Consider the following 13,179-nt stretch of genomic DNA (forward strand, 5'->3'; position numbering starts at 1 on the left):
CTGTGGCCATTGTCTGTTTTCTCAGATGTACATTATTTTTGTTTATGGAGGATCTTTCAAAGTAAGGGGGGAAATTTTAAAAGTAATTTCGCAGAAATTATCCAAAATTATAGTCACTTATAATAGTGACGCAAGGTCCCCTGAGGATTTAAAAAAATATATATTATTTTTATTATTACATTTGAAGCGCACAGAATTAAGAACATCAATAAATTAAAATAACTAAAATAATCATAATTCAAAATAAAAATACACTTTAGAATTCAAAATCAAATCAAATAAAAACTATTTTACAAAAAAAATAATCACACCGTTTATGAAAATCTTCAGCTTATTCTTCTGGGATGCTTTGTAAAGCTTGTTTAATAATTTGACAATAACCAGCTTAGCGAAGTCAATTTTCTTCGAGAGCAACTCCAGTATTCATTAGGAAAACAAACATATATTTTCCAATAAAGTGCACTGATGAATAGTGCATAATAAGACCTGAGACATTTATTAAGAATGTTTAATGTTAAGAAACGGAGAATGTTAAGTCAATTTTGATTGCATGTTGATTTTAAGGAGCAACACCATCTCCCCCATCAACCATCTGCACGGCTCAAACTTCACTTTTCACTTTTCACAACAAGTATGCTTCTTCCAAGAACACTTTTCAATTTGTAAATTTATTTAAGCAAAATCCTCTCTGCTTGTCACTGTCTTTTCTCACTGCCACAGGGGAATGTCAATGAACCTCGAAACCGTGGGATGGAAAGAAGCAGCAGACGGTGTGAGCAATCCGACAGCTGATGAAATGCTGATCGCAAAAAATGGAGAGAATATGTGGCCGGTGTGGAGCAGACTGGAGTTTAAAAATAAAAACTGTAGAGGCTGCATGTGCTGAGAACAGGCCAGGCTTCACACCGTCTCATTAAAAGTTTCAGACCAGCGCCGTTTCTACAAACACACTCCTCAAAATGTTCACACTTCCCTAAGATATTGATCCGCTGTTTCATAGCAAGACTGTAGTGAAAGTGTGAGGTGACAGAGAGTTTTGTTACAGAATACTGCAGGCTGGAGATGATTATAAAGGTAACACAGTGTATTTCTGGTCAAAGGGGAGAGCGATGTATAAAAAAAAAGATCTCCAGACATCATCACACTGGACATATCAGCAGACAGACACGCTCACACACACACACACACACCGTTTGGAATCATACAGCATTACTTCTTTCTGCAGTATGTGGTAAGTATACTTAGCACAGTATGTGAACTTTCTTTTTGTGGCGAATTAACTGGATATTAGTGATGTAGGAACTGATCAGATAAAAATTACTCCTTCAAACTATGAAAGAGACAAATTCCAAACCAACACTCAGGACCCTAAATCAGATGATCTGTCATTTGGGACGCCATTTAGCCTGGAAACTAACTAAATCTTCTACGTATAAAACAAAGAACGCTTGTAAGAGACAATCCCAACTAGCGAACGAACACTTAAGATGTCAAGGTTAGGCAGTTTTAAAAAGACGGATTGGTTTGGAGATGGCACATCTTGACTCACACAAGGAAAATCCGGAGTTAACGCCAAGGATTGTTTGATTACCCAAGACAGAGACTTAAAACAGACCTTCTCATTGACCTCTGTTTGACCTTCCCTTACACGCAGGACTACAAAATCATCTCTAAAATCCAGAGACGGCCTTTACATATCAAAATACATCCGATCGTTCCAAAACAATGCTAGACGGACTTATAATCAAACATTGTTCAACTGCATAATTCTGTGTAATGTCACAATATGTGACTATTACATATAATTCATGCAATGTTATAACTATCAAATGGTGATTAGAAGTGTGTCTTGTTTCATATCAGCGTGAATGATTTATAATTTCTTGAATTATTGTATGAATCAAATCTGTGTAAAATGTATTGTTATCATGTTTAAATTGTACTCTTCTAGAGCGGGAAAGTTAAAGAGACCATGTGTCTAATCAGATAACATGCAATTTAAGTGAGGGGAGGAGAAACATTTACAACCTGAACTAAAGACAATGTGGTCAGAACTCCTCCGAAGGGTCGGACAAACACAAACAAAGAGGACACGAACAAAGCATTAGACGAGAAGAGAGGTTTCTTTTCTTTTCCGTTGAGAGTCTCGTTTTCTAAGTTAAGTTTTCCCGCAAAGCTTCAGTCAATGACTCTAGTCTTTTCCCACCTCAAACATCAAACTTAAAGTCCCCCTGTAGTCAATCATTTTATCCCTTAAAACTCACCTTTGATGACCAAAATTACATAAAATAGCTTGAATGTATCTCTACACCCTTGCCTCATTTAGTATATGCGGTTCTATGAATATGCAAATGAGCCCCGCCTCCACTCACTCACACCAGCTCAGAGATACACTCGTTGACGATCACACGTTGATCTGATTGGTTACAAGGTAGTTTGTGATGTCAGAAACACCAGCGATTTTAAACTGTGTTTTTGAGACTGTCTTTGGTTCACTGCAGTTTTAAGGAGAAAATCCTCAGCAATGGTGTTGACTTATGCTTTAAGACAAAACCATGAGCAAATTACATATTAAAAACACCACATAGACATACACTCACCTAAAGGATTATTAGGAACACCATACTAATACTGTGTTTGACCCCCTTTCGCCTTCAGAACTGCCTTAATTCTACGTGGCATTGATTCAACAAGGTGCTGAAAGCATTCTTTAGAAATGTTGGCCCATATTGATAGGATAGCATCTTGCAGTTGATGGAGATTTGTGGGATGCACATCCAGGGCACGAAGCTCCCGTTCCACCACATCCCAAAGATGCTCTATTGGGTTGAGATCTGGTGACTGTGGGGGCCATTTTAGTACAGTGAACTCATTGTCATGTTCAAGAAACCAATTTGAAATGATTCGAGCTTTGTGACATGGTGCATTATCCTGCTGGAAGTAGCCATCAGAGGATGGGTACATGGTGGTCATAAAGGGATGGACATGGTCAGAAACAATGCTCAGGTAGGCCGTGGCATTTAAACGATGCCCAATTGGCACTAAGGGGCCTAAAGTGTGCCAAGAAAACATCCCCCGCACCATTACACCACCACCACCAACCTGCACAGTGGTAACAAGGCATGATGGATCCATGTTCTCATTCTGTTTACGCCAAATTCTGACTCTACCATCCGAATGTCTCAACAGAAATCGAGACTCATCAGACCAGGCAACATTTTTCCAGTCTTCAACTGTCCAATTTTGGTGAGCTCGTGCAAATTGTAGCCTCTTTTTCCTATTTGTAGTGGAGATGAGTGGTACCCGGTGGGGTCTTCTGCTGTTGTAGCCCATCCGCCTCAAGGTTGTGCGTGTTGTGGCTTCACAAATGCTTTGCTGCATACCTCGGTTGTAACGAGTGGTTATTTCAGTCAAAGTTCCTCTTCTATCAGCTTGAATCAGTCGGCCCATTCTCCTCTGACCTCTAGCATCAACAAGGCATTTTTGCCCACAGGACTGCCGCATACTGGATGTTTTTCCCTTTTCACACCATTCTTTGTAAACTCTAGAAATGGTTGTGCGTGAAAATCCCAGTAACTGAGCAGATTGTGAAATACTCAGACCGGCCCGTCTGGCACCAACAACCATGCCACGCTCAAAATTGCTTAAATCACCTTTCTTTCCCATTCTGACATTCAGTTTGGAGTTCAGGAGATTGTCTTGACCAGGACCACACCCCTAAATGCATTGAAGCAACTGCCATGTGATTGGTTGATTAAATAATTGCATTAATGAGAAATTGAACAGGTGTTCCTAATAATAATTTAGGTGAGTGTATAAACAACTTTAAAAAAAGCTTGATTTTCACCACAGGGGGACTTTAAGCCACGAGAGAGACTCTGTTTCCATTCATCCCCCAGCACACCAGAACATGATTGGCTTCCCAAGACGTCAATCCAGACACGAAAAGACCTCCAGCGAACCTGAGAAACCTATTTCAGCAAAGATCCTTCCAGGATCCTCATTCAAAGACACAAATAACAAAAGCAAGTAACGCCTCTAGATTCGAGCTGAACTGGTGCATTGATATAAACTTCAATAACCCTGCCTAAGAAACGCTAAATTAATTATTGATGGTTCGTTCAAGGTCATGTCTTATAAAGTGCATATCCTGTATAACCAATAGAGTCTTGTTCGTATTTAAAGAGAAGTGTTCTTGTGTTATGTGCTTACGAATTTAATGTCAGAAACTGCTGATCTTGTTACCATACTAATAAATAGTGTTCCCACTATTTGGATATTAATATCCGCAACAGAGTTGATAGTTACAGCCCATTCAATTGAGCACTGGACCATTCATTTGTTCGGCAGTAAAATAAGTGACTTTAAATTAATTAATTAACTAAATAAAATTAATTAATAATCTCCTTTGAGCTAAATTAACCTATTTTCCTTACAGTCATTTTAGTCGCATCAGTTTAAATTAAATCTCTTTTTGACTTCTTATTTGACTGGAATGCAAAATGTTAGAATGTTTTTACACAAAATTGCATTAAATGCTGTCATGGAAAAGTCTGACCATAGCAAACTATATCAAACCATATAAGATGTTTTTTGAACATAGCAAACCATTTAAATAAATGTTTGTCTTCCATGAAGGAAACTCTAGCTTAATCTGTGATGAACACATGTTTGTGCTTAGCCTTGAACAGTTACCTGCAGCCTCGTTTGTGCACAAGTCGCCTTGAAAACAGTCGAGCCGCAGCTTTGTTTTCACTCAAGGTGTCTCTGCTGCAGATAACACCGACAAAGGAGTTGCTTTTCTGTTTAAACGAAGCCCTCACACGTTGACTTAAGGGGATGAGACCTAAATGTGTGAGTGTAACTTTGCTGTGCGTCTCCTCTTACTGCAGAACACTCTTGATATCAGAATTGACCTTCTTGGCAAGAATAAAAGCTTGTAAAGACACTTAGCTTGTGTTTTTTCAGTTTCAGCCTCACCATCAAAAGTTTTTATTTTTATTTTTTATAAATTTCTGAAAGCGTGATGAGGACACGACTGTTTGAAATGGTTATCTTAGCATAAATGATACTTTTTCAGATCATCTGTACATACCAGGGGTTATTAACTATATATATATACACACACACTCACCTAAAGGATTATTAGGAACACCTGTTCAATTTCTCATTAATGCAATTATCTAATCAACCAATCACATGGCAGTTGCTTCAATGCATTTAGGGGTGTGGTCCTGGTCAAGACAATCTCCTGAACTCCAAACTGAATGTCAGAATGGGAAAGAAAGGTGATTTAAGCAATTTTGAGCGTGGCATGGTTGTTGGTGCCAGACGGGCCGGTCTGAGTATTTCACAATCTGCTCAGTTACTGGGATTTTCACGCACAACCATTTCTAGGGTTTACAAAGAATGGTGTGAAAAGGGAAAAACATCCAGTATGCGACAGTGCTGTGGACAAAAATGCCTTGTTGATGCTAGAGGTCAGAGGAGAATGGGCCGACTGATTCAAGCTGATAGAAGAGCAACTTTGACTGAAATAACCTCTCGTTACAACCGAGGTATGCAGCAAAGCATTTGTGAAGCCACAACACGCACAACCTTGAGGCGGATGGGCTACAACAGCAGAAGACCCCACCGGGTACCACTCATCTCCACTACAAATAGGAAAAAGAGGCTACAATTTGCACGAGCGCACCAAAATTGGACAGTTGAAGACTGGAAAAATGTTGCCTGTTCTGATGAGTCTCGATTTCTGTTGAGACATTCGGATGGTAGAGTCAGAATTTGGCGTAAACAGAATGAGAACATGGATCCATCATGCCTTGTTACCACTGTGCAGGCTGGTGGTGGTGGTGTAATGGTGTGGGGGATGTTTTCTTGGCACACTTTTGGCCCCTTAGTGCCAATTGGGCATCGTTTAAATGCCACGGCCTACCTGAGCATTGTTTCTGACCATGTCCATCCCTTTATGACCACCATGTACCCATCCTCTGATGGCTACTTCCAGCAGGATAATGCACCATGTAACAAAGCTCGAATCATTTCAAATTGGTTTCTTGAACATGACAATGAGTTCACTGTACTAAAATGGCCCCCACAGTCACCAGATCTCAACCCAATAGAGCATCTTTGGGATGTGGTGGAACGGGAGCTTCGTGCCCTGGATGTGCATCCCACAAATCTCCATCAACTGCAAGATGCTATCCTATCAATATGGGCCAACATTTCTAAAGAATGCTTTCAGCACCTTGTTGAATCAATGCCACGTAGAATTAAGGCAGTTCTGAAGGCGAAAGGGGGTCAAACACAGTATTAGTATGGTGTTCCTAATAATCCTTTAGGTTAGTATATATATATATATATATATATATATATATATATATATATATATATATATACATACATATACATATACATATACATATCTATCTATCTATCTATCTATCTATCTATCTATCTATCTATCTATCTATCTATCTATCTATCTATCTATCTATCTATCTATCCATCTATCCATCTATCTACACATCTATATATCTATATCTATATCTATCTATCTACATTTAAACATTTTCCCTGAATTTCATTATAAAATAAACATTAAATGAAATAAAATATATAAAAACGTATTTTATTTCAGCTAGCTGCTGAGGCAACACTTCTCATTTTTTTTTGTTTAAATTGTTTAGTTTAACTATAAACTATATAGAAATTATTAATAAAACTAATAATGTTATTTTATAGTACAACTGTAAAATTTCAATACTAATATTTACGTTTTCATTTCTTTATTTACAGACGATAAAGAGTATATGAAATATGTCCATAACACTTAAACCACGCTCACTCTGGTCCGGATATGAACAGTAATCCATGCTTTGTTAAGTGTTGAGTGTTGTTAAACTTCGTATTTAACTCACCGCAGAAAACGCTCTCTTGCTCGTTCTGTGTGTGTACATGTCAAATGCTTTTTATGTATTGGTAGGGAATCCTCTTTATGTGTCTCTGAAAGACAACAGCGCTGAGTTGAACAGACGACAGATGAATGAACACACCTGAAACAGCCTCTCGTGACACTTGAATTCTCCGGTGTAATGCAATCTCATGCAGAAAACAGCGCAGTGATTGGAGCGAACGAGTTTCTTCTCATTAATAATGCACACCGAGCCACTTAATAATGAAACGAGTCTCTCCGAGACCCTCGCTGTTACAAGTCGCAAGCGCGCTTCAAAACACAAAGTGCATATTTATAGAATTAAATCGTGGCCTTTGCCATTCGAAAAACCGCACGAAGCAATATCGCGTTTTCTATTTAACGTTATTCTATCGTGCCATCCTAGACTAAACTGTTTGTGTGTGTGCGTCTTTCACTGAAACACAAATTTACCTGAAAATTTAAATTAACCAAAAAGTAGAAATGTGGCTTTGGCAACTAACTAAAATAAAATAAGTTTAAATTGAATTAATAAAATTACTAACACTAAAAAATTAAATAAATAAAAGCTAAATAGAAATATAAAAACAAAATAACAAAATGCACTAAAACAAACTAAAATATATAACTAAATAAAATAAAATGTAAAAATGAAAGCTAATTCAAAATATTAATAAATGCTATAATATCAGTGAAATATTTTTTAAATGTTTATAAAGACTAACTAACTTTTCTATCATCTAGCGGTCGATCTAAATGTAAAAATAGGCAGAAATTAGCATGCACAATATCAACCAATAGTGATAAAAAACTAAAACATTAATTTTCAGCCGATAACCAATATGATACATTGTTACTTAATCCCCAATGAGAAAGATAAATAATTTGATAAAACATCAATTACAAACCTAATGCACTTTTTGCCCCTCATTTTGTGCAATAGCTCTAAAAAGTGGGAAGAGGAAAAAATATGAAATGACTTCATGCACCCATTTTATTTGTACCAAATCACTTGAATGCACAGCAAATCAAATGGTAAATGGGAACTTCCTGATATATGGATTGTGGAACTCAAACCAAACACTGCACATATACAACATAAACAACTATAGCAAAAATATGGAAAGAATAACACCTTTTATATCTCAGACTCAGTAATATTTTTTCACTTTTTGAAACAGTCATTACAACTTACATCATCCCAGAATATGGGGTTCTGTTCGTAGCCTCCCACAGAAAGAGCGTCACCTTGGAGACGGAGGTAGACAGATGCATCATGGTCCCTGACGTTGGGCATATTCTAGTGGAAAAATATTATATTAGAAAGCTCATTATATTCATGCATGACAAAGCATTTTGTAGGAGCAAATATGTTGAAACTATAACCAACATCAGATGATGATACGATCAGTGTGTACAGTGATACTTCCACTCTCCTGTGTAATTTATGGAAGCTTATTTACGACACGGAATATTAAGCGTCATATAATGATGATTTTGTTCTCTTCGACTTTATTCGCAAATGTTTTATGCGATATTTTGTGCGAGTTTTATGTTATATTCGCAACTTTGGATGGAAACATAGCTGTAAGGTTTTTTAATTAACTACATTAGTTAACATGAACTAATAATGGACTGCACTTCTACAGCATGTATATTGCTAATTTCAACATTTAATAATACATTTAATAATTAAAATCAAGTTGTATTTGTTAACATTAGTTAATGCACTGTGAACTAACATGAACAACTGTATTTTTATTAACTATCGTTAACAAAGATTAATAAATATTGTAACAAATGTAGCAATACATTATTTAATGTTAACGTGTGAAACATTGTAAAAAAAAAAAAATCTAAATTGTTATAAATGCGCAATTGCGAGAACAAAGTCAGCATTGCGAGATAAAAGCGAGATTTTTTATTTATTCCATGGCAGAAACAAGCTTCCTAAGTATGTTAATGTTGGTTTGAGGGCTTAATATTTATTTTGCAGTTTCACAGTGCATTCAGAAGCAAAATATCTATCAATTTCACTATCACATCATGTGGATGACAAACATCTCATTACTTGAGATTCAGTGATGACACATTGGCCATTCTGTGAGGAGTAACATAGCTGTCATCAACCATGTATCAAACTACAAGCGCTCTCTCTCTCCTACACACACACACACACACACAGTGTTGCATAATCCAGAGGAAGGCTCTGAGCTAAGTGCTTATGCCATGGCTGCTGTTGTGATTTGCCACAGAATAGAGCACGACGCCCCAATGGACTACATGCACTGAGGTCCGTGACGCACTTCCGTTTTGAAATAGTACAACTCATTTATTTCCAGTTATATCTTTTCAATGCGCTGCAGTCACCTAGTTGACTAAACACCACCTAAAACGAGTGTAGCATTTTATGTTCGGAACATACATTTATTGGACACATGCTGATGCTGAGAGAGAGAGAGAGAGAGAGAGAGAGAGAGAGAGAGAGAGAGAGAGAGAGAGAGAGAGAGAGAGACCCTGTAGCAGATCTAGGCAGGTGGTGCTGGGGAGACGGAGGGGTAGAATAAGAATCCACACTGTTACAGAGTTAGTGTATTTGTTTGGATGCCATGGTTACAAAGGGAAACGGTAATGAATATGTGAAATTGATTGGCTGAGAACATTACGTTGAATGAACCAATCAGAACACGAAGAGTTTCATGGCTGAACCTTTCATTTCATTATTATGTAGTTATTCAATTATATTATTAAATTACATCATAATTTGTTTAATATCAAATACTATTAATACATTTTTTATAATATTTGTTAATATTACATGGAAATACATATAAATGTAACTATGACAGCTATAAACTGCTGGGAAACAGTAATCTAGTGTGAAGCATTACTGATCTGTTTATAATTTTCACACCACTCTAACTGATGCTGTCACATTATCCTTGGTTTCCTTAATAACACATTTAAATTTGTACATTTCATTGGTTTCCTTGGTAACATAATTAGCACAATTCAATAACAGCGTTCAATAGACACCGTAAAGGCACAAAAACATATACACAAGATGTAAAATGTAGTATCAATGCAGCACATGTGGCCTGAAACTCTGCCAAACTGGTCATCAGCCCATCCTCTTTGTTGAGCCCTGATCTACTTTTCACGGGTATAGAACATTAATAGCAGTAGGCAAATAACAAGTTTTTTTTAATAAGGCACAATAAACAATAATCTTAATAATTTTTTTAATGCCACACAAGCTTCTTTGGTTATTTTGAGCAAAAAAAAAAAAAAGTTATAAAAATGTTAAATAGAAACTGCAGTTTTACCCGTTTTAATAGAAAGGCCCATTTTGTCTAAGAATTCTACAACTAAATTTGGATTATTCTGATTAAAAACCTTAAAACAAGATGTTTGCACTAAAAATAATGCTAATTACTTCATTTAAATATGGCTCAACGCAATTGCTGCACGTTAACCGGCTGTTCAAATGTTGGACTCTTTTTCCCAGCATGCATCACTGTATGGAAAAATAATGCGAAATGCCTCACTGTTTTTGTATAATGTGCATCTCTCCCCTTAATGGTATGATTTTGAGTTTCCCTGCTGTTTTTTTAGTGCGTGGAATGTTAAGGACCATGTGCACATGGTTAAATGTGTTGATTCATCTGAAGTCATGGCGCCATCTTCTGCAAAGATCCTAGTGTTTGCTGTTTACATAGCCTAGGACAAAGGTGTGATTACTCAAGACCCCAATCAGGTAGTAGGGGCATTTTATGCACATTATGTCCACCACAGATACTTTAGGCTACAACCAAGAGCAAAGACATGATTTATTATGATTGTTGGTTTGTGATGTGTAATACTATGCTGAACCGGACAGTGTGCGGCATTTAATAGCTTACCTGAATTCCCTCGATTCTTTCTGTGACAACATAAGCATGATGCATGGCAACCAATGGAACATTGACGCCTGCCATTTTACCCAGCTTAGTGGCCCAGACACCTAAAAAACATAGAGAAGTATAAGTGACAGGATTATGCTGTATTGGCATGAAAACAGACAGTTGATGAAATTTGATTATGATATCCATTAAAAAAAGACCAGAGAAATTAGTAAAATAATCAATAAATAAGTATACAGTATATATGGTTAAAAGCTATTTCACTATCACAGACTGCCCTCTGCTGGTGAAGTCTGCATCTTTCTGACCTGCACAATTCACCACACATGGAGTTTGGATTGTCCCGTGAGCAGTTTCTACAGCTTTCACTCTCTTCACGCCAAAATCATCAACCTTAACCTGGACACCTGTCACTGGACAGTTCTCGATCACCTGAAATCAATAATAATCATGTTTCAATATGGTTCATGCATTCAATCGTAACTAAAGAAGTCAATCATCAGTTGAAGAGAGTTTAGGGTGAGGAGGCGTACAGTGGCACCCCGTGCAGTGGCTGCTCTGGAGAGGGTGGTGCAGGTGCCAGCTGGGTCCATGGTGCCGTCTTTAGGCACATAGAGTGTGCCATAAAGATCTTTCACATTCATCAGAGGATACAGGTCTTTAGTCTCAGCTGGCGACAGGACGTATGACTCAATGCCGTACGCTTTACCCAACTGAAAAGCAAAATGTGTGAGTAGCCACTTATTAGATTTTGTTTCACATTTCATTAATTATTAACACATGCCTCTTTGAAATTCTTGATTCTGATTAGTCAATCACTGCATTCATTATATATAAAAAAAATTGGCACATTGGATTCCAGTGGACAATTTACATACGAATTAATCTTTGAGTGATTTTTATAGAAATAAACTTTTTTTTTTGTCTTTGTAATTTGATTGTGCAGCAGTTCCATTTCTATCTTGCCAAGATGTGTGGTTTAGCATTTGTGCCATACCGACATGAGGCGCTTGTACTCGTCCAGTCGCTGCTTGTTGGAAGCGATGAACAGGCCTCCATTTTGGATCCAGCCCGTCTCGAGTCCCGTCTCCTCCTCCAGCTCTGAGCTGATCACGTTGCGAGTGTGAGCCAAGAGTTCCACCTCAGTATCACTTGGTCTTAACTGCCACAAAAGACCTGTGAAAACATAAGATGTAGCATCTGATTCAAACAAAGAAACAATATTCAAAAGACAAGTTGGAGCTCATTTGTATTTGACAGACTGCTACGCCCATGGAGTAGGCTTTAACTATTATACAACCAGTTATGTAAGCCTATTCATGGACTAAACACTTAAACTAAACTGTACAAGTGGGATATTAAATCAGATTTGCTACCTAGATTCAGTTTTACCTTACACATTGTTCAATGAAAGTTAAAAACTGAAAAAGAAACCAAGTCTCTAATCACAAAGTAAACACAATGCAATACCCGCCGTGTGCCAGGTGGTGCCTGCAGTCAATCTGTCCCTCTCCAGCAAAACCACATTGGTTATGCCCATTTTACACAGGTGATAGAGGGTCTGGCAACCCAGGCTTCCTCCTCCTATCACCACAACATCTGCAGACTTTGGCAGTGGTTTGGTGGGCCCACTGACGCCATCCTCCTGTTTGAGGGTCTTCTCATAGGGGACGCTCTTCTCTGTGGTGTGTGTAGACTGGGAGCTATAGCAGCGGGTGGTGGCACGGCAGAGGGGCGAGAGGTGCTGACGGCATGCCGTCACCCTCCGCGCCACTGTTCCCAAGAAGGCCATGGCCCCTGCAACAACACAAGACCATAAACACGGACTCTTATTATATAATGTTGATAGAAAAGGAGTCCCTCAGGGCTCAGTACTGGGCCCACTTTTATTTGTTACAATTACTTTTTTGAGTTTTCTACATAAGATAAATAGTCTACCCATTAAAAAAGTTTACTTCAAAATAAAATACACCTGGATTTTTTATATACAGCTGCAATTTTGGGCTTTTTAAAAATAATAATAATATGGTAACCATTTACAATAAGGTTGCATTCATTAACTACATAAGTTGACATTAAAGTGTTAGTTCCCCCAAAAATTCTGTCAGTAATTACTCACCCTCATGTTGTTCCAACCGCGTAAGACCTTCGTTCATCTTCGGAACACAAATTAAGATATTTTTGATTAAATCTGAGAGCTGTCTCACTCCTCCATAGGCTTCTAAAGACGTTACAACTTGCTGGCCCAGAAAATGCATTAAAGACATCGTTAATATAGTCCAAGTGACTACAGTGGCTCAATCTTAAGTTTATAAAGCGACGAGAATACTTTTTGTGCGCAAA

The 13,179-nt window shown here is 37.7% G+C and overlaps 1 protein-coding gene across 2 annotated transcripts in view; it reads right to left on the minus strand.

The window, feature by feature from the left end:
• The window catches only part of sardh (sarcosine dehydrogenase), a 61,899-nt gene that overhangs the window by 46,789 nt on the left and 1,931 nt on the right, over positions 1-13,179 (minus strand). For both annotated transcript variants that reach the window (XM_082158785.1, XM_082158786.1), the window contains exons 2-7: positions 12,307-12,633; positions 11,834-12,012; positions 11,370-11,549; positions 11,145-11,268; positions 10,837-10,937; positions 8,130-8,234 (exon numbers count right to left, since the gene is read on the minus strand). In XM_082158785.1, coding sequence (XP_082014911.1) covers positions 8,130-8,234; positions 10,837-10,937; positions 11,145-11,268; positions 11,370-11,549; positions 11,834-12,012; positions 12,307-12,628 — 1,011 coding nt within the window. In that variant the 5' untranslated portion in view covers positions 12,629-12,633. The remainder of the gene's footprint in view (positions 1-8,129; positions 8,235-10,836; positions 10,938-11,144; positions 11,269-11,369; positions 11,550-11,833; positions 12,013-12,306; positions 12,634-13,179) is intronic.

The sequence above is a fragment of the Leuciscus leuciscus genome, assembly GCF_965113295.1.
Source record: "Leuciscus leuciscus genome assembly, chromosome: 24".
In the NCBI taxonomy this organism is placed as follows: domain Eukaryota; kingdom Metazoa; phylum Chordata; class Actinopteri; order Cypriniformes; family Leuciscidae; genus Leuciscus; species Leuciscus leuciscus.